The sequence below is a fragment of the Mustela lutreola genome, chromosome 6, assembly GCF_030435805.1.
Source record: "Mustela lutreola isolate mMusLut2 chromosome 6, mMusLut2.pri, whole genome shotgun sequence".
In the NCBI taxonomy this organism is placed as follows: domain Eukaryota; kingdom Metazoa; phylum Chordata; class Mammalia; order Carnivora; family Mustelidae; genus Mustela; species Mustela lutreola.
The window spans coordinates 75,207,241-75,229,505 of NC_081295.1; the positions used below are offsets into that span (position 1 = coordinate 75,207,241).

The following is a 22,265-nucleotide window of genomic DNA, read 5'->3' on the forward strand; positions in this document are numbered from 1 at the left end:
GCCTGATTTTGTGACTCACTATTCCACGAGCCACAGCTGGGCAGCCCAAGTCGCCACATGCCCTCCAGGGCAGGGCATGAGACGGTTGTCTTCTTAAACCCAGGACGGCTGCTAGTACAGACTTGTACAGAGTCAAGGGGCAAAAATACATGCCTGTCAACACCACAGACCTTCTCCTTTGTATTCTATCAATTTTGGGTTTCCTTCCAGATAAATTATTTCTTTAGGAGCAACAGTCTTGTTTTTATAGATGTAAAACTATAGATTAATAACTAAGTTAAAAAAATTTTAATGAAATTCTCTGTAAAAAATTAGGGTCGAGTAAAGGAAACAGAGCATAGGCAGATCAGTAAATTACAGTGAACATGACTGGGTATAACAAAGTTTTAAGCAGTCAAAGCCCTAAATTATTTGGCTATTATGGTTCATAATCAGTTTCTGAATGGTGTATGGGCCCGGTCTCATGGTCTCATACTTGACCAGTGGTTCTCAGCGTGAGATTCATTTGTCCCTCCGACAACTCCTCCTCCAGGTGATGTCTGAAGACTCTCTCAGTTGTCAGCTGGGGAGGTAGAGGTCACAGATGCTGCTAAATAACCCATAATGCAAAGTACATCCGCTCAAAGAATTAAACAGCTCAAAATGTCCACAGTGCCAAGGCTGAGAAATCCTATACTAGATGATTAATAGAAGGTGAGACCATCCACGGTTCTCAAGTTTAAATTAGCATCAAGAGTGAGAGGAGGAAAAGGCTGGATGTCCCAGGCCCCAGACAAAGCAGATCTCCCCAGCAGACTACTGTCCTCTGCTGACTGAAGAGAAGTGTGTGCATCTGGAAGCTGCGACGACCGAGGCAGGGAGGGTTTCAAGCTGACAGGCACCTCGTCCTCAGGCAATGTGCACATGTCTCAAGTACGGGGCTGCAACGGGTAACCAACCACTGGCTTTGCTGGATCCGCAGTGGTCAGATCTTCTGATAATTTAAAACTGTTACTATGTAGTTAGGGAGTTCTGTATCTAGAATTGAGTAACAAGGATTGCAGGGGGGAACACCCCAACAAAGATGTTAAAGAGCAACTATATGATTGCTTCCCCTGCCTCCTGCCCTCCCCACTTTCTTACTTGGGAGACCATTCATTAGGCAGTGGCACCCTGGAAACCACAGGGCATGCTGTAAGTGAAGATGGAAATATTTTGGTAGCGTTAATTTCTTAGTAATAATAACAAAAGGGAAAGAACAAATATGTTTTAAAAATATCAGGAACAACAGAGAGGAAGAGTGAAACACACTTGTGAAGCTACGTCGACATGAGAATATTATCTCCTGTGACAAGAAGCTTCAATGCACTGGAGGAAATGAGAGAGAGACCTCCAGTGAGAATACGGCGCCACACCTGGAAGGTCTTTGAGAGGACACTTTAACCCTGAAAGGGAGCCACTACCAGGGGGACTTCACTCTGCTCCTGAACCTCTAATGGATGCAGGGATCCAGTAATAGAAAAGCAAGTAGAAATGCTCCATTTGATATAGCAAGGGAATCAAGAAATGATCATCGGGTAAGGAAAGCATTGCATGTCACGTTCTTAGCTCCTCAAGGACTTGGTTGAGCCTGAAGTCCAAAAGATTTTCATAAACTGGAAATAAAAACCACCTTTTCTTATTTCTCACTCTATACTTGAAGTTCTAGGTGGGAATTAACTATAGAACTGCGCCATCTTTCCCAGTCTTAACTAAAATGTGGCTTCCTGTAGGGTAGGTAGACAGGGAAACGTATGGAAGAGCAATTAAAACAAAAATTTCCGGGGTGCCTGGGGGACTCAGTCATTAAGTGGCTGCCTTTGGCTCAGGTCATGATGCCAAGGTCCTAATCCCAGGTCCTGGGATGGAGCCGCACATTGGGCTCCTTTGCTCAGCGGGGAGTCTGCTTCTCCCTTTCCTTCTGCCTGCTGCTCTCCCTGCTTGTGCTCTCCCTCTTTCTCTGTCAAATAAATAAATAAATAAATCTTAAAAAAATTTCCTAACATCTCTACAAAGAAATCCATCAACAACACAGTGAGATATAATGCCTCCCAGAAAATGCTTGGTTAATGCATGATTACTTTAAGAAAGAAAACTAAGTCTATCAGGTTAGCCAAAGACACAAGTCATAGAAACTATAAAATACAATAAAATGGAATTCAAGAAGTGACCTACTTGAAAAAGGCCACAAGGGGTGCCGGGGTGGTTCAGTCAGTTGAGTGTGGGACTTCTTTCTTTCTTTCTTTTTTTTTTAAAAAGATTTTATTTATTTATTTGACAGAGAGAGAGTGTAAGTAGGCAGAATGGCAGGCAGAGGGAAAACGAGAAGCAGACTCCCGGCTGAGCAGGGAGCCCAATGCGGGGCTCAATCCCTGGACCCTGGGATCATGACCTGAGCCGAAGGCAGGCACTCATCTGACTGAGCCACCCAGATGCCCCTGAGTGTGGGACTTCTGATTCTGGCTCAGGTCATAATCTCAGGGTCCTGAGACAGAGCCCCACCTTGGGCTCATGCCTAGCGTAGAGCCTGCTTGAGCTCCTCTCCTTTTCCCTCTGCCCCTACCCACCTCTCTCAAAATAAATAAATAAATAAATATTAAAAGCCCACAAAAACCACCTGTATAAGAGATCAAAGAGAAGTATTTCAACATTACAGATTTGTTCTGGGTTAAAAAATGACAGTAATATAGTAACTGCATGGGTGGGATTGCTATAATTATTCTAGAAAAGTTCTTGGTGTGCACGGTTTCATTAAAGATAATAAAATAGATTTAAAAACCACAATTTCCTTATATTATAAATAATACATGTGCCCAAAGAAAAAGTGATACATATAACAAGGGATTCTTCTGGTTGACTCTGTAAGCCCACCTCACCAGCAACATGGATGAAAGCTTCAGTGCTTTGTTTTCCTCATCTAAAAAATCAGGAGTGGGCCCAAATCTCTAAGGAATTGTTGACTGTGAAATTTGATTTTAGAACTCTCATTTTACCAGGTCTTCCGAAACTTAACATTGCTTCTGTTAAACATTTCTAAATAAAAAAAGACATTCATTTTCCTTTTAATCTCCCCAATATCCTGAAAGTTTCCATGAAACACCGTGGCAGTTGCCGGCATGGGTAGGAAAGTATAAGACATAAACAAAAATTTTGGTCAATGTCCATGTTAACACAGCTTTGTATCTAAGACAGGGAACAGATATGGGCAAATTCATTAATTAAAATCCTACTAACTATTTTTCAGGTTAAACTATAATTTATTAAAACAGGGCAACTCCCTTGATGAGAATTATTCTGGATACTCATCAACCAGAAGGTGTGCCCTTGCTTGGAATTTAATTTTGCTTTATTAACAGTTCATGCCTAAGGAAGTTTGCTGAGTATATTAGTTCTTGGCAGGTTGTTAGCCAAGAGGTCTGCTCAGATGATAATGTTAACAACTAGGTAGAAAGAGGAAAGATATGTGAGTTTTACAATTTTGAAAACTAACTGCAAGACCTCTGTAAAGACATTTTTATTCTACCACACATACAAAAGGAAAACACTTCATTTTTCCTAAAAATAATATCTCCTAACTATTTTCTATTATAAAGATGTCCCTAATGACGTGCCACTAAAAAAATTCTGTACCACTGGGCCCACCATCCTAGACTCATATAACCAGTAACACTTCTTCTTTGGCAGTTTTAAATATACAAATCTTTCTAGAGGGTACAGTCCCTCAGACCCAGCCAGGTGATCCCATGTCATCTCAGCTGCTGAGTCACTGAGACTCCCTCCTCAAGGCCAAAGCAACCGTTAGCTCCCTAGAACAATAAGCACTTCAAGAATTGCACCCATGCCTCTCTCCTGCCCTTAGAGAGGTTTTGATCTGTTCCACAGTAGTCTTTTATTCTCTTCCAATTACCAGCACTTAAGAATATCTAAATCTTCCTTCATTTAAAATTCAACTGTGTAGGAAGTCATAAAAGGGTTTCAGCACAGATGACCTCAAATTTGCTAAACTGAAGCCACTCATTAGCAGAAAACGAGTCAAAAAAGTCCTCCTAGAAATTCTAAAAGATACAATTAAGATAAATGTCTTATTCAAAAATAAGATTAACTATTTAAAGAGCTAAAATAAAAAACCAAGGTGCAGTCAGAATCTAGTAGTCCAACATTTTCCATTTCAGCACCCAATTACCTTTCCCGAGGAACGGCAAACCAGTACTCTGGCTGCTTTCTTCGTTTGCCATACTGCTGGACCATGGCTGCGCTCTGAGTGGCAAAGGATTTTCTCATTGGCTTTCCTACTTTAATGCACAGAAACATGGGTGGGGTCTTGCTTTTCTCCTCTTTTGAAGGAAGCATATCTGAATCACACATGGGAAAAAAAAAACCTTCCTCAATATTGACAATACTGGTGAAAGTAAAACCTTTCAACTAGTAAAGAACAGTTCCCAATCCCCTCTTAGTGACAAAAAATCAAAGTATATGACAGAATCACCATCATATTAGAACTAATCACATTTTCCAGACCTTCTTTAGCACAAAAAGGACAAGTGCAGTTTCGGTTGGTTCTGCATCACGTAAGATGCAACATGCTGGGAATAAGCATAAAAACCCATACAATGTGGCACTTCACAAGGATACCTCTCAAGGAATGACACTAAGGACCCACTTACACCATAAGGCAATTTGGCTTAGCACTGGATTATCTTTTTTTTTTTTTTTTAAGATTTTATTTATTTATTTAACAGAGAGAGAGAGACAGACAAAGATCACAAGTAGGCAGAGAGGCAGGCAGAGGCAGAGAGAGAAGCAGGCTCAGCACAGAGGAGAGAGCCCGATGCGGGGCTCGATCCCAGGACCCTGAGATCATGACCCGAGCCAAAGGCAGTGGCCCAACCCACTGAGCCACCCAGGTGCCCCAGCACTGAATTATCTTAAAAAACACTTCAAACCCCTTTAGATTTAAAAGTTCAAGGTGAAAAGGAAAGTTCCTTGAAATTAAAAAACAAACTACTTTTGACCTAGAAATCTAGGTCACAGTTCAAGTTCTATATAGATACTATATAATGCTAAGTTTTTTCCCAATTAATGTTATCAGTAAAGATACGGTCTACTGAGAGAACACTGTTCTCAAACAATTGTCCTAATTTCGCTTGTATTCACAAGTTTCAGAAAACCAACTGTACAGCAGGATATAAAGACACTAAAGAGAAGTGGCTTACCTTCAATAGGTACCTGAATTCTCTTTAAGAGCCACAGCTGAATTTCAGACTTATTATCCATTTGTGCGCCTTGACAGCTGTTGTCCAGAGTAGATTCTGAAGCGGTGTCTAAAGACCCTTTATTCACATTTTCTTCTGTAGAAGACACCAGTTGCAATGGGAGGGACACTCTGTCTTTCACCCAGGTTTTATCTGGCTCCTTACTGCCCTCAGTTGGGGGACCACCCACCTGGGGAAGAGAACTACTAAGGGTGATATCTATTCCCACTGGCTCAGTCTTTTTGGCATCACTTAATTCTGCCTTCTGCAGGTTTTCAGTTAACTGTGACCCTTCTTTGTTCTTATTAAGGTAATACTCAATGAGTTTAACTTTATCAAGATCTTCATGTATGTTCAGTGTGTTTTCCACCTGGCTTTCTGGGGAACCAGACTGCTTGTCCACCTCTGGCATTATATCTTGCTTCTCACAGGTTTCTAAATCTAGGGTCTCCTTCAGTTCAGCATCATTATCTGCTCCTGAAAAGTTCAGGGCTGACTGCACCTGCATTTCTGTAGTAGAACCGATGATGTGGGACTTAACTTTCCTTATCTCTCTTGGGTCAAGAGAAAGGCACTCCTTTGAAGTGTCTCTTTTGTCCATTCCACTATCAGGTTGAGAAGAAAGTTCTTCCAAGTCAACAAAGTCATCATCTTCCCCTAAAAGGGAATTTTCTTTGGCTATAGATTCAAATGCAGCACGAGTGTCAGAAGGCTCCTTGCTGACCTTAGTCACTGTGGTAGATCCACTGGTTGCCTCTGTATAAGATTCCAGAATCTTTAACTTTCCTGACAGAGAGCTATCTGAGGGCTTCATGTATGTGTGTTCTGTTGACTTCTCCAAAGGTCTTACTGATTTGGAATCTGAAGAGATGCTTCTCTCCCCATTCTGCTGCCGTTTTTCCTTGTTGAGAGACTTGAACTTACTGAAGGGGTTGATGTCTTTTTCTGAAGCCAGGTCTTCCCATTCTCCAGGCCTGTACAGAGGACAAAGATCCTGAGGTAGGTCACTGTCGGGGGAAAAATGGTGGGTGCACATGGAATGTTAAAAACAAAACCAAAAACAAAATGGAGGAAAGGCAAAAATTAAAACAAAACCCAACCAAAAACTAAAACATAAATATACCACAACTTAAATTTATGTTGAAATGATTTCAGAATAAGGAAATGAAATCAAGAAATTGACTTCAAAAATGAAACATAAATAAATACACATGAAGTGGTAAAACAAAGAACCATGAGAGCTGCATATCCTACTAGAAGGACATGAATGATTTTTGAAGTCATTTATGAACATAGTTCATAAATGACTTCATGTCCATGAATAGATATCCCCAGATTTTAAATGATGAAACAATGTTTCTGATATTCACGAAGGAAAGGACCAAGGAAATGTTTTAGTACTATGACCTAAATTCTTTAAGTATTCAAAGCTGCTCCTTTTTATAAAATAGGATATAAACCAACTACATTAATTCTGAATGGCTCATTGACTGAGTAGCTACTCATTTAACTATTTTATAAATTACTAGTCCTGAACCCTAACTTTGAGTTTTAGCACTTGGACCTGATGTTTCCAATAACAGATTCCTTCTACTCCTGAGGGAGATGCAAGAATCTTTGTCCTCTGTATAGTGACTATACAGCACTTGCTCCATTTTACACTTTAAAGTTTATAGAAAAGAAAATCAAGTAAGCTCTTACAATACTTAGGTTAAAATTCTTAATTTCTTGACTCTTAACAATACCATTTTACTTTATGATAATGGGCACCAGTTTATCAGCTGAAACATACTGTCCCTTAACAACAGATGCTTTTCTACCCAGATCTGAATGACACAAGAATATTGATTAGACATGTTTTCCAAAGTTTAAAACAAATGCTCGGGAAATATAATCTTTGAGCCGTGACTGGCACAATTTTGCATAACCTGTATTTGTACTTACCTTAGTACTGATTTGGGGTTTAAACACAGATACATAAAGACTCTTTTTTAAAAGAACATTTTTAGATTTCAGAAATAATTTTGTTTCCTAAAAAGGCTAGATCACGTTCAGATACTACTTTATTACTCTGGCTGTCCAACAACTAGGGCAAGAAAGCCACAAAGTACCAGGAAGTCCTCAAGTTGTAAGACTATCCCCCCAGACTTATTTTATAAATCACATGCATGGAACATCCATGCTTTTTCCAATAGCAAATTAAAGCCTACATAATAGCTAGGCTCTGACAGATGCTTGAAAACCTTCTTTAGTTCATAATTCATTTCAATTCAATAAGCATTTGTCAAGCCCCTACATGCCATATGCTAAACAATGATTCCGACAGTGTCTCTGCTCTGCAGGAACCTGCATGCCCAAGAATGTGCTACCCAAGTCTAGCATCTGGAGACACGGAAGATGCTCCAATCCTAGAGCCAAAAAACTAGTGTCATGTGTCCTAATTTCCATTTTAGGACCCCACACTTAATGTGGCATAGAAACTCAGCTCTTCACACACTTGGTTAATACCAACCTTTCTTCCATGAACATCCAAGACCCCATCTCATCTCTCCCTTCTCTGCCCAGTTGGCTCCCATGAACAGTTGGGACTGCACTCTGCTCAGCCTCCTATATTACCCTGTCCACCCCTCCCTTCCTCTTCATCTACCCAGTCCAAGTGGGGATTAATTTACCTGTTTTTTATGCTATCACTGCCAAGCACTGTTGGGGCAAAGTACACAGTGGAGTCAACTGGCATGACTGTTAATGTTTTCTAGACTCAGCCAGACACCCAAGGGTGATCAGTAATTCCTCCAGTTGTTCCCTTCCTATTATATGTCTGTGGCAGCTGGACTTATGAAATAGCCCACACACAAAATACAAAGAGTGAAGGGGAGGATGAGGAGATTTTACACACACATATACACACACACACACACACTTAAAATGATTTGCATATTGCAGTCAGATCATTTGTACTTCTTTTTTTTTTTTTAATAAAGATTTTATTTATTTATTTGACAGACAGAAATCAGAAGTAGGCAGAGAAGCAGGCAGGGGTGGGGGTGAGGGTGGGGAAGCAGACTCCCTGCTGAGCAGAGAGCCTGATGTGGGGCTTGATCCCAGGACCCTGGGATCATGACCTGAGCCGAAGGCAGTGGCTTTAACCCACTGAGCCACCCAGGTGCCCAGATCATTTGTACTTCTTGTTTTACCAGACAACTTCTAGCAATAATGAAATTTGAACCTATTTTTAACTTTTAAAGAATTGTTGGAGTGCTGAAGTCACTACTAATTTTATATCACACCAATCCCACCGCACATTCTATTTTGCCCATTGGTGCACAAACTGTTCTCTAGACTGAAAAGTCTTCTTCACACACTTACATCCAAGGCAGGAATCTACACCATTCGGAAATAAACTGAACACGGTACGAGCCAATTCTTCACTCTTCTCTCTCCCTCCAGCTACAGCATTAACCCTGTGCCCCAGGTCGTTAAACCCTGTCTCCCAATGAGGGAAATCTTTCTGTAAAGACGTACCTTCCTTTTTTATTATTAAAAGGAATCCTTAACGTCCTGAACCAAGGATGTGCCAGAGTTATGCCTCCATTAGAAGCCACCAAAAATACTCTCCTGCCTGGCCATCCACTTCTAAACTGAACTATAGGTTTCTTCATTCACATCTTTCCTCTTGCCTCAGAGAACCTAATGTTCATTCCTTAGTCCTGGAACCAATCCCTCATGTCCTCTTCTCTGCTGACTGAGAGTCCAAGGCAGCTGGCCGCTCCCTCACAGAGGTCCGCATGGGACACTGGGTGCCCTTCTGTGCACACGACACAATTATCACTTCTCCCCAGCTGTCTCTTGTGCCCAGCAGACTGCAGGCTCCTCCGGGACAGAGGCCAGGAGCCACTCCTCTTCATATCCTTGCCGCTCAAGAGCCATGCACTAAGATGAAGGAGAAGCCTCAACTGCACAGACAATGAGAATCCCAGAACGATGATCACGGTTTCCGAGATGAACGAAAGGTTCACGTGATAACAGCTTATACTTGGTAGGTGTCACGCTATTTTCTAAGAGTCTGGGCGTATCAATACATTTAGTTCTTAAAACAGCCCTATAAGCTGAAGAATACTATTCATTCCATTTAACAGATTAGAAAAACGAGGCTCGGGACTGAGAAACACGGGCAGGTCATGGAGCCATGAATGGCAGAGCCAGGGCCACCCAGGCAATGTGGCTCCAAGACTTAGTCTTCAGGCAGAACTGCCTGGCCTGCCACTCCGCCTATGCTCTCACTTGGACACTTCTGGCAGAATTTAGAAGCTACTTTCAGTGCTTGTGCTCTGTTCTAGCTTCAGTGGCCTGGAGTCGGGTAAGAGCCGAGGCGGGGTCAGGTGCCAAGGACTGTCAGAGTCCAGGGAGGGATTCCTGCTGGTATAAACCCCTAAGGACTTTGTGTCCGGGTTAGTTCTCTAACTACCTTCCCTTCTTTTCCTAAGTCCCAGGGGCTAGTTTACCCTGCACAATTAGGACCCACTGCTTTCCCTCAACCTTCCTATCACTGAGGGTTTCTAAAGATTTTTACTTCTAGCGGACACAGAGAGATAAAAATGCTAACAAAGTGGCAGTAAAAGTCCAACCATCCCTCTAAATCAATTCCCTGAGTTTTCTTAACGCTCTTTCTGTTTTCTCATGGGGAGCTTCCTTCTCTCTCTCTCTCTCTCCTTTTTTAATCAAAAAAGGCAAAATAATCAAGCCTAAGGTTAACATTCACCTACTTTTCAGAGACAAACAGACCACTATTCCTCCCTCTTCACACCACGGAGGGTGGTCTGGCCTCCACGCGGTCCAGGCCAAGCTCGCTCCGTGCAGGATTAAGGGAGAAGGTGAGGTGGGAAGACTGCCTATCCTAGACTTTGAATGAGAAGAACCTAACCCTGCTTGACAACTCAACGGAGAGGAAAACACTATTCTCTGATTGCTAACCTGACTAACACTTTTTCAGAGAAACTTCATTTCTTCTTTCCTTAATTCATAAAGAATATGCATTACTTCTCAGAAAAAAAAGAAAAAGAAATACCGTTTTAATGCCCTGGCATTTTTGTTTTTCTCCTTTCATTTGTGTATGTGCAACCTTTCCCTTTATCTCCATTTCCTCTCACTTGTCCATTTTTAAAAAAAATTTACTGCACCCATCCTCTGCCCTCAAGAGTCACCTCTACACAATCTCTCACTCCTGCCAATGCCCTCACTTTTTACTTGCATGTAATTCTCGGAACACCTGAGGTTTGTTTGTTTGGTAAACAAAGAAATCTTTCTTACGATGGCAGGGCGTCTTTGATCTTCATGTGGGAAATGTCATTGTAGAGAGCAATGGAAACCACCTCTTCCATGGGGCAAATGAGGCCATACTCCTCGCAACCATTCTCAATGACCAGGGGATCCGACTTGTGAGGGTCAAACATGATGTTGTTAGGAGTGACAATCATGACGCCTCCAACCACCCCCTGCAGGAGAAAGGGACAAGAAAGAATCAGTACTGGCAAAAAGGCAACCACCACAACCGCTTTAATGAACTCCTATTGCCTTTCGGTTGACTCTGGGGAAGCATGGTTATCTTATGTGACAGTCGTGTCCCCTTTCAGAAGACTAGGACAATAGGCTGCAGGAATGCGACCTTGGGTACTGTGCGGGGAGGCTGAGAAAACAGAGCTGCCCCTCTGTTGTCATCAACCGAGCCTAGTTCTGGCATAGCCTGGCCATAGCACAACCGTGGTGGAACCTTGGCTGTAATGCCTCACATGCCACGGTTCCCTGTAGAATAGAAGGGGCTGTCCCAAGTGTTTTCCCACTTGAGAATTCACTCAGCACACATTCCCCATGTGTCCAACAAGTGCATGGTACTGGGCTCAGGAAGCATCTGTCTCAGAGCCATGGTGCCAAATGAGAGTCCTAACGGTTTTCTCTAAAATGTTTAGAAAGGCCACTTTCTGCAAAATTTGACACAAATTGGAATATGAAATTTTTGCAACCAGAGATAAACACAACTAAACTGTGGAAGTTAATGGCCAAACCCAGTAATTCAGTGGGAACTTCTGTCTGAAGCTTGGTCAGTTTACTCTGTTACAGATGGTCCCAGGGAGATTATCTCAGAGGCAGCAGGATACACAGGACGCCCTATAGGGAGACGATTTATCTTCATACTTTTTTTTTTTTTTTTTTTTTACAGATTTTATTTATTTCTTTGACAGAGAGAAATCACAAGTAGATGGAGAGGCAGGCAGAGAGAGAGAGAGAGAGGGAAGCAGGCTCCCTGCTGAGCAGAGAGCCCGATGCGGGACTCAATCCCAGGACCCTGAGATCATGACCTGAGCTGAAGGCAGCGGCTTAACCCACTGAGCCACCCAGGCGCCCCTATCTTCATACTCTTAATGAGTACTGAATCAGCTTTGTGAAGAATTCTGCATTTCATCATGTATTTTTTTTTTAAGATTTTATTTATTTATTTGACAGAAAGAGAGATATCACAAGTAGGCAGAGAGGCAGGCAGAGAGAGAGGAAAGCAGGCTCCCCACTGAGCAGAGAGCCTGATGTGGGGCTTGATCCCAGGACCGTAAGACCATGACCTGAGCTCAAGGCAGAGGCTTAACCCAAAGAACCACCCAGGTGCCCAAGTGAATTCAAGCATCACTTATCCTTGGTTGCAAAAGCTATAAATGCATATTTATAATGTATTTTCCAACCACTTGGAACCTGGCATGAAGTCTCTACTATGAACATAGGAATTCACTTTGTATCAACAAGACCCTTCTTCAGAGGCTCACTAGAAGTTGGATTTGCTTTCTAAAACACACCAACAATCAAAAAAACCACACATCACAGACATTATTTTTAATACCAGCATCTCCAGCAGCAAATGGCTTGAGAATTTCCCATTTTCCAAGTTAGATGCTAAGATCTTTACAGGGATCATCCCTTTTAATTACCACCACCCCCCAAGATTAAATTTTATTATTGATCCTATTTTACAGATGAGGAAAATGGAAGCTTAGGCAACTCTAATACCATGCTTGTGATCTCAGAGCTAGTGGGTAGCAGAACTGGATTTTAAATTCACCGAGTCTAACTCTGGTCTTTGCTATCGAGTGTGTACTATATTGGCTCCCTAGCAATGGACGGGCCAAGAACTGAAAGAGGAAATGATAAATCCAAGGTCACAAGGAATCATATAATAAGTAAAATGCCAGGCATCCAACAAGTGAAAACAAACAGACACTTATGAAATCTTACGATGAAACTCTGGGAAAGATATTTTAATGTCTTGAGTAATCTGGAACCTATTTTATTTTTCCATGGAGTCCAAGAGAAGGAAACAAATTACACTGCCATATACCTTTCCATCGGTGAAGTATCGGCAATTCATTTTGAGAAATTTTACCACGCCTGGCTCATCTTCTTCAGAAGTGGATGATAAGACCCTTTCAATGGGTTTTAAGGCCTTTCTTGCTAAGTCAGCATCCTTGAAGAAAGCAAAAATCCCCAAAATCAAATAGAACCACTGTTTAAACAGATTATGCATATAAATAATTTCCTGTAAGGAACCTGTTTCTATTTAACATGAACATGAAAAAGAGGCAAATATCCTTTGTCCTTCAAAAATTATCACAAATACAGTAAGTATCCCAATCGCATTAAGGTTTAAACTACAACACGAGCATATGTGTGAAACTGTAAAAACAGCTCATCGAATGTTTTTAAGAAAGTATCCTAAATGAAGGAACTCATATTTGACTCAGGGCTCAAGTTCTCTAGAGAAGGGAGTAAAAGCCACACAAACAAACGATCAGTCTCAGTGAGACTTTAACTTCATACTTTTACATAAACGAGGTGTGCATTTTTGCCTCTGAGACCTTCAACGTGAACAGGTTTCTTTTTGATGGGATGCATTCTCTCAACTAACGACAAATCCTTATCCCCACCCCTCTGGGGGCATTTCAGATGAAAACCTGTGAAAAACAACATGTAAAATTCTACAACTCAAAAAACATGATTGATAAATATGTCAGCTCACAAATGATATACATACAGGCAGCTTATCATATTCTGCATCTGATGATGAAGGAGAGACCGTAGCACCAGGACTGGATGATGAGAACCTTAAGGTACTGGAAGGAAAGTTGGCATCTGGCACAAAAAGGACCTGCAAATGGGAAAGAATAGCTGAGGATGAAGAATCAGGCAGGCATGCACTAGGCAGTGTTTAGAACAGTTGCTCTCTGCAGAGTATCATGCTAAACACATGGCTAAGACCTGGGTGGCCTTTGCAAAATTCCCAAGTACCTTGGGGACTTCTAGACTAATCCAGGAAACAATGCTCTACAATAGGAATGTGTGTAGTGCAAAAGGTCTGGGACATACCTACAGACACTTCAGGAGCTCACAGAAGAGGAGAACAAAGTGGGTGAGCACCCTGGGCAGGTCATAGCCAGCAAGTGGGCCCAAGTGAAACTTTGAGCAGTATGGGAGATTTAAATAGGGAGGAAAGAAGCTTCCGGGGAAGGGTACTAATAGTACCAGGGAAGAGAGAGAGAGTAGCATGCATGCTTCTAAACATAACACCTGCATCAGGAAGAAATGGAACAAATCCACGCTTGCTAACAGGCCCTGAGTGCTAACATAGTAAGACCATTGTATAGGAAGTCGTACAAGGTAATTATCAATAACCTCAATACTTTCTCTTCTATAGCTGTCAGCTTATCAAAAACAAGTATTAAAATCTCCCAAATTGTACAAAATAGCCTCCTTCTGCAAAATGTACTGGTTCCTGAAATGTCATTATGATCTTGTCATTCAGCACACTTATAATGAAACATGTGACATTCTGGCATATATCATATACGGTATTAAAATGAGGACTTCTGTTACAAAACACAATAAGCACTAATCATGTAACAACTGCTCAATAGTGTTTGTTATTCACTCTTTCCCATCTTGTCTCCGCTCTAACTTTAGTTATTCAAACCTCTCTTCAATCTAGGAAAAATGCAAGGCAACAACAAAAGACACTTTATGATAAAGACAGGGAAGCCAACATCAGGAAGAAATAAGATGAAGACTAATGCTTCATTAGTGTGCTCCAAGATTACCGCTCATTGAGGGCTGAGCCATAACACAGTTCTCAGTTTCCAAATAACCAATGCAAAGGGAGGGACATCATTAGTCAGCAGAACTCAATGACCATAAGATAAAAGCCAGCTTCTCTTGAGTATTTTCTCATTACTCTCATAAAGAGTGTCCCAGGCTGAACTACTTGTCTTTGATGACACAGTGATAGTTCATACAATAGCCAGTTTTGGAGGACTGTTCTTTACAACGTCTTCAATGTGAATCAGTGGCAAATGCCAATGTGCAGAGTTCCATAAGAGCAACTTACAGAGGCCTGTCATTACACGGTCTTGGTAGACAGCTCTTCTACTTACCTTACGTATCTAGACCAGAGGAATGAAGAGATGACATTTCTTCCAAGCAATTCTCCATGAGTATTTTTTTGTATCTGAGCTCTTGACAAGTGTTAGGCAACACAGGTTGAGAGTCTACTGTCCGGCCTGTTCTACACGTCCAAAAAGATAATTCCTGTGTTTACACAGTTTGTTGCAGTGCAAACAGAGGTGACCATTGGATGTTGGGGAGCTCAGTAGAAACACCTGCTACCTCACATGGAAACGAGCCTGAAACTCTGGCAGGGGTAAAGGTTGCCTACTGACTTCAGAAAATAATGCTAGGGGCACCTGGGTGGCTCAGTGGGTTAAGCCTCTGCCTTCAGCTCAGGTCATGATCCCAGTGTCCTGGGATCAAGCCCCGCATCGGGCTCCCTGCTCAGCAGGGAGCCTGCTTCCTCATCTCTGCCTGCCTCTCTGTCTACTTGTGATCTCTCTCTCTCTAAAAAAGAAAAAAAATAATAATGCTAGGTCTGCTCCAACACACAGACAAATGGGGGATATGAGGTCATCACGTTCTTTACTGTAAAACAAGCCTGTCATCATTTTAGCTTAGAAATTTTTCTAAGCGTGTGTAGCCAAGCCACCCAGTGAAAATAAAAACAACTTCAACCATGTCTCTGCAAGGGAACTTCTGAGTGTGTTCAAGATAAACTACTTGAAAAAGTACACTTTTTTCCCTGAAATTTGATGTAAGTATCCAAACTAATATCCAAAAAAATTTTAGGCCTCAGTTATTTAAGGTTTGTCTGCTATGGTCTTGGTCTTTTAAACAACAAAAGGTCTACAGTAAGACTGCAGTTCAGTAAGTTACAGATTCCTTTGAAAATCACCTCTTACTTGTACTCACCCAGCCTGACCAGTTTCCTTTCCTACCTCATGGGGACCATCAAATTGGAACTCTAGAAGGATGAGTCTCAACTTTTTTGAAATCAGAACAGATAAAACCAGCTTTGAGTTATGAGACCTACTGAGATGAAAGGAATATCTACCCTTTTGGGCACTAAGACAAAAAATTATCTACAGTTTTTGAAATCCTCTCAATTTCACTCTTCTTGATTTCTTACCTTCGTTAGCAAAATCCTCATTATAGCTGGGTCCTGGGATAGCCAACAGCATGTAACTGTATAGTTATATGAGGGGCTAGACAGCATAGCAAAGGCTATCATAGAAAACACATCAGAGATATTGTGCCCCCCCATTTCAGGGATTAGAAAACTGAGGTCCCAAGAAGGAAGAGACTTGCCCAAGTCAAGCAGCTACCCTAAGGCCAGTCAGAAATAAAGCTATAGGGCTCCTATTTTGGGTATTTTTGCCATTATAATCTGCATATTAAAACAGTCCTTTTACTTCCAGTTGGCTATGTTTATGGACATAGTTAAAAAATAAGGAATCACTTTAAATTTTATTTCTGCATTCTACTGCCTATAGTCTTTGGCCTTAAATTAGTAAATATATACCTAGGTACTCTACTATAGGTCACTGATATGTAGCAGCACTCCAGATTATAAGAAGGACAAATCTACTATTAATTTTCCTAGAGATAAATTTTCATTAATTTTTAAAGAGTTTTTTTTTTTTTTTATTTTTATTTTTTTTTTTATTTTTTTTAAAGATTTTATTTATTCATTTGACAGAGAGAGATCACAGGCAGGTAGAGAGGCAGGCAGAGAGAGAGAGAGGAGGAAGCAGGCTCCCTGCCGAGCAGAGAGCCCGATGCGGGACTCGATCCCAGGACCCTGAGATCATGACCCGAGCCGAAGGCAGCGGCTCAACCCACTGAGCCACCCAGGCGCCCCAAATTTTTAAAGAGTTTTAAATGCATATTTCCCCTCAGTTACCCGGTTTTGGCAGTATGCTAATTTCTCTTTTAAATACTAAATACAAAAGCACCAAAAGTACTCAAGAGTAAATACCAAATACTAAATAGTAAAGGCACCATATACAAACTGGCCAACTTAGGTCCTACTAGCTTCATATGGGGCCCTTGTACTTAAAAGTAGCAGTATCTATTCTGAAAGAAATCAAATGTCACTATCACATAGAGGGGCAGAAAGATGCTCAAGGAAGTCAGCAATGAAACCCGCAGGTGCTCATAGCAAACAGACAGTTCTATGGATGGGAGGGGAAACTTGGCCTCAGTTAAGGACCTGCCAAAGACTAGGTCACTTATATTAATCGGTTAAATGTAGTTTTAAAGTAGAAATACAAGAACATCTTATTAAATATGTGGAAGGTACTAAAAGAATTTTCTGGTTTAACTGACAGTGGCAAAATTACACAATTAGTCAATTTCATTTGGTTTAATAAATACGGCATTAAAAACCTGGGGAGGGGCGCCTGGGTGGCTCAGTGGGTTAAGCTGCTGCCTTCGGCTCACGTCATGATCTCAGGGTCCTGGGTTCGAGTTCCGCATCAGGCTCTCTGCTCAGCAGGGAGCCTGCTTCCTCCTCTCTCTCTGCCTGCCTCTCTGCCTACTTGTGATCTCTCTGTCAAATAAATAAATAAAATCTTTAAAAAAAAAAAAAAACAAAAAAAAACCTGGGGAAAAAATCGTGTAGCTTTTACTTGATAGTCCTACTGAATTTCTCTGCTTTGGGCTGATCGACCATTTTTTTCGGGTATCAAATCAAGACAAAAATGACAAAATTCTATCTTATTTAGTTAGTTAGATATTTTAAGTAGGTTCCATGTTCCGTGTGAAGCCCATCGCAGGGCTTGAACTCATGACCCCTGAAATCAAGACCTAAGCTGAGATCAAGAGTTGGATGCTTAATTGACAGAGCTACCCTGGTACCCCAAAATTCTGCCCAATTTAAAATCAAGTGAAGGTCATTATATATCCCAGGAGTAGAATAAACTGAAACTTGCACTTCTAAATTAAACATTCTAGGAACATTTGAGTTACATTCTACAGAAGAAAAAGTCAAATTTAACTTCTCTTGCTGCCATAGAGAACATCCACAACATACACTAATGATTAAGTAAACTGTGTTAATCATTTGCAAATGCAAAATGAGGAACACAGTTCCTCGGTTCCAGAATGCTTTTTGAGTTCCTGATCCAAGGGAAAGATGGAACCAATGCACATTATCACCAATGCGGATCCTGTGACACTAACAGTGAAGCATTAAAAATGGCGTTAACGATAAATGCAAAATTCCTAAAAAGTAATATCCAATAAGAAAAGAATTACCTGGCCTGGAACAATAGTGTGTGTGAAAAGTTTATTCAGTTCCACTAATTTATTGGGAGTGATGTTAAACTTCAGGGCTATGGAGTTTAGGGTGTCCTGGCTTCCAGCCTAGAATAATCAGACAAACAAGATTCAAAATATAAAGCAAAAACAAAAACAAAAAAACTCAAAAACCCTTCCTTGTAGTAGGCCAACATTCATCTATTTGCAATATGAGTGAATGAAAAGTAGTTCTAGCCAGAAATATCCTGAAAAAGAAAGTGAGTAGAGTCTCAAGTCTTAATGAAACCATGGAAGAGCGAGGTCTTAAATCAGTTCATTTCTGGGCTTATCTTCAAATTTCAGTGTCCACTAATTAGATTTCTACACCTACTTTGGCACAATTTCTTATATGGAGTACAAGTCCATGAGATACAATACAAAACTGTTAAGTAGAGAAGAAATAAAGTGCAGACACAGTACCTACCCAAAAGGGAAGTCAGGGCTTTCTCTATTCTCAATGCTGTCTCTTGCCAGCCTCTTCGCTACTCTAAAGGCTCCTAGAGAGTGACTGGTTAATGGCTGACTTCCCCAGTGTCAGCACAGTGCCCAACACACAGAATAGTACTCAAACATTTGACAAATGAATACAATGGAAGGCAAAGAAATGGGAAAGAAATTCAGATTAGCTATCCATCATTGTTCAGTCATTAAAATGACAGCTTCTCATGGTCAGCCAATTAAGGTTATCTAAATCTATGAAACCTGTGATACACACCCCCAGATGGAGGTTTCTTTCCTTTGCTAATAGGGAGGAAACGGACCTAGAGAGGGCAATGAGATGATGGGAAACTTCACAGTAAATAGCTCCACCCAAAAAAGTCTGCTGCCTCTGGGCAGGTCAATATCCCAAACTCCTTGTCTAGGGTCACTGGATGGAACTTGTTAGTGGGATGCCACTCTGGTGTGCCTCACTAAGAAGTTCCCATCTACAATCCCGGTTCAAGACCCATGGCTGTACTGATAATGCAAAACTGGCTTCCCCAGGTAAGCCCTGAATGAGGCAGCAACGGGAGGCAGGGATGGCAGGTCGTGGACCAGGGAAGATGCAGATGGAGAATGAAACTCACTACCAGTCTGAGCATCAAAAACCCCTAACCTGATGAACGGTCTCAGACTAATCAAATTCACAGTTACAGATGACAACCAGAATGACCTTGAAGCATTTCTGGGACAAGTCAGTATTTTTAAAAAGTCATTGAAAATTTAACAACATATGCCCCTACTTCTACTCTGGGCAAAATCAGCCTTACCAAAAGTGTAAAAAAAAAAAAAAAATGTTTTAAAGTATGTATTATTTTTTCATTATTAGATATTTATATAATATTTTCAAATCTAGGAGTTTTCAGGGTATAGGAGTCAGTACAAGACACACTGAGAATGGAAATTAGAGCCAGACTGTTGGATCTGAATTGTGAATCTGCGACTGTGTGACCTTGGGTCACTTGCTTTTAACTTCTATGTGCTTCAGCTTCTTCCTCCATCAAAAAGATAGTTATAATTCCTGCTTCACAGCACTTACTTCATGCCAAGTGATCAAAAAATTGGCTTCATATTTTTAAGAAAACACTTGTAGAATATACTGGTTAGGGAGTTCAAGGAAGGAGAAAAACATTAACAATCTGGAGTTATTACATATGGATAAGACATAAATAGAGAAGCAAGCCATAGACCCTAGGACAGACACTGGAATCATTAAATGTTTAAAACTAAATGGATGCAAAAAAAACCCCAAAAAAATGAACAAACAGACAAAACCAAAACTGAACAGATGTTCGAACATCCACAGCTCTGCAGTCAAATGCTCTACCATGACATCCACAGCTCTGGAGCAAAATAAGCAATCCAGTAAGTGGTTCTCATGGTTCTCTAAACACGAAGTTATGAATCCCCTTTTATTTCCAATGACAAGTACAAAAAATAACTTGCCAAGTAAAACCAATCTCATAACCTGTCAATCAAACAGGAAGGCATCGCTGCATTACGAATCTGATCCCTTGTTTCTTTAAGTAACATGGGCGTTGCCGTGTGTCCTCGCTGCAGCAGTTAGTATATACTTTGTGAAGCATCTCCTAGCCAATAACACGTCTCATTTCTTTGGGGGGCTTGGGAATGATACTGCTGGATACACACATGGCTTTGGATTTTATACCGTTACTAATGATAAATAATCCAATACTTTTTGAGTACCTACTAGGAGGTTAGGCACTGTGCAAGGTGTTATGGGGATCAAAAACATATTGTAGACCATGGCAAAGTGAAATAAAAAAATCACCTCAAATCCCTTCCGGAAAGGCCTAGTCCTCTAACCCCCAGAAAGATGGCTGTACACATTCATAGAACACGGAGCATGAAATGCCTGTGCCCAGCTCTCCTGTGTGACTCTAGAAGGGCTTGGAGATAACTCAGCATTCCAGAAGAAATGCCAAGGAAGGATCAAGTCTTGCTGCTCACCGTACAGAGAGCCTGGCACAGCATATGAGTAATGAGTAGAAAAACATACACATGAGAAAATCACAACCAGGCAATGGCGACAGCACTTCATTTCTTGTTAGCAGTCAGAGAACACGCCTCAACCATGTTCCTTCATAGTGAATTAAAATAAATCTAGACCCGAGTGTTCACTTTGTAGCAGAGCTGGGATAAATGCACGCAGCTCCTGGACTCCAGGAGTTCACGCTGCAGGAGAGAGAGGCATACACGGCACATACACACATGCACAGCATTATTCATCTCCTGATTCAACAATATGGAAGCCTATACCTTGCAAGCCCCAGAAATACAATGGTGACCAAAAAGTGGTCTTTCCCCATAGGTCCATGAATTAAGGCACAAGACAGACATTAAAATAATAATCACGGGGCACCTGGGTGGCTCAGTTGTTGAGCCTCTGCCTTCAGCTCAGGTCATGATCCCAGGGTCCTAGGATTGAGCCTCACATCGGGCTCCCTGTTCAGCGGGAAGCCTGCATCTCCCTCTCCCACTCCCCCTGCTTGTGTTCCTGCCCTTGCTGTCTCTCAAATAAATAAATAAAATCTTAAAAAAAAAAAATAAAGTAACAATCACATTAGTGAATCAGTAAACTGAGACAAATTTGTAAAGGAACATGAATCTATGAGAGGTAAAATAAAGGGATCTGGCTGAATGGTCACAGGGATAAGAATGAACATGGAGAGTCATGGGAAGAAGATGTCAAGGATGAAGTTCTGATTGTAGAAATGGGTGGCTGATGGAGCCACTGCTTCTTGGGAAAAAAAAAAAAAAACAAAAAACCCAAGCCCGGAGATCTAAATGGATATGATAAGCAGGCAAATGACTCTGGTTCTGGAACTCAGAAGGCATGGATGGGATGAGACCTAAAGTTGGCCACTGTTGGCATAGCAAAGATAATGCAAGTTACAGGTTCACATGACACTGCCTAGAGAGAGAATATGGAGGGAAGAGAAATGACTTAGAACAGGTCTTAAAAAGCTTCATTAATTAATGGGCACACAAGAGGAATGCAGCTAAGGGCCAGGATGTGTCGTGGGGAAACATCATGCAAATTCAGTGGTATTAACAAATGTTCACACCTCCTGTTTATACTTACAGTATATTCCATAGTACCGTGGGGCTTCTGAACCACCATCTTCTTCTCTTTTTTATCATGTGTTTTGTTTTGATTGTCATCTGAAGAATAAAATGTATATTAAATGAATAATTTCATTTTCAGGGATCGAGGATAGGGTAATCTATAGTACATTAAAACCCACTTTCAAGGGGCCTCTGGGTGGCTCAGCTGGCTGGGAGACTGCCTTCGGCTCAGGTCATGATCCTGGAGTCCCGGGATCGAGTCCCGAGTCAGGCTCCCTGTTCTGTGGAGAGTCTGCTTCTCCCTCTGACCCTCACCCCTCAATGGTCTCCTCTCATTCTCTCTCAAATAAATAAATAAATAAATAAATAAAAATAAAATCTTTAAAAATAAATTAAACCCACTTTCAGGATGTTTGGCTGGCTCAGTTGGTAGAGCATGAGACTCTGCTCTCAGGGTTGAAAGTTCAAGCCCCACAGTGAGTATAGAGATTATTTAAAAATTAAATCTTAAAAAAAAAAACCAAAAAACAAAATACCCACAACACAACAATTTCAAACTGACTGAAAAAAAAAAAAAAAGACACAACTAGAAAAATGGACTACAGGCACAAATAGAACATACTCTTAAAAAAAAATACTATTCATCAATGAACACTTGAATAAATGATTTATGTTAACTATAATCAAATAGTACAAATAACAATG

General features: G+C 41.1%; 1 protein-coding gene across 11 annotated transcripts in view; it reads right to left on the bottom strand.

The window, feature by feature from the left end:
* NCOA7 (nuclear receptor coactivator 7) overlaps nt 1–22,265 on the bottom strand; it is a 160,344-nt gene that overhangs the window by 39,923 nt on the left and 98,156 nt on the right. For 8 of the 11 annotated variants that reach the window (XM_059177639.1, XM_059177641.1, XM_059177640.1 and 5 more), the window contains 7 exons: nt 21,577–21,656; nt 17,949–18,056; nt 13,342–13,455; nt 12,649–12,774; nt 10,578–10,762; nt 5,232–6,277; nt 4,202–4,370 (listed from right to left, as the gene is read on the bottom strand). In XM_059177639.1, the coding sequence (XP_059033622.1) occupies nt 4,202–4,370; nt 5,232–6,277; nt 10,578–10,762; nt 12,649–12,774; nt 13,342–13,455; nt 17,949–18,056; nt 21,577–21,656 (1,828 nt within the window). Of the gene's footprint in view, nt 1–4,201; nt 4,371–5,231; nt 6,278–10,577; nt 10,763–12,648; nt 12,775–13,127; nt 13,256–13,341; nt 13,456–17,948; nt 18,057–21,576; nt 21,657–22,265 lie in introns of those variants that run through there. The other 3 variants (XM_059177643.1, XM_059177644.1, XM_059177646.1) reach the window with 3 other exon arrangements.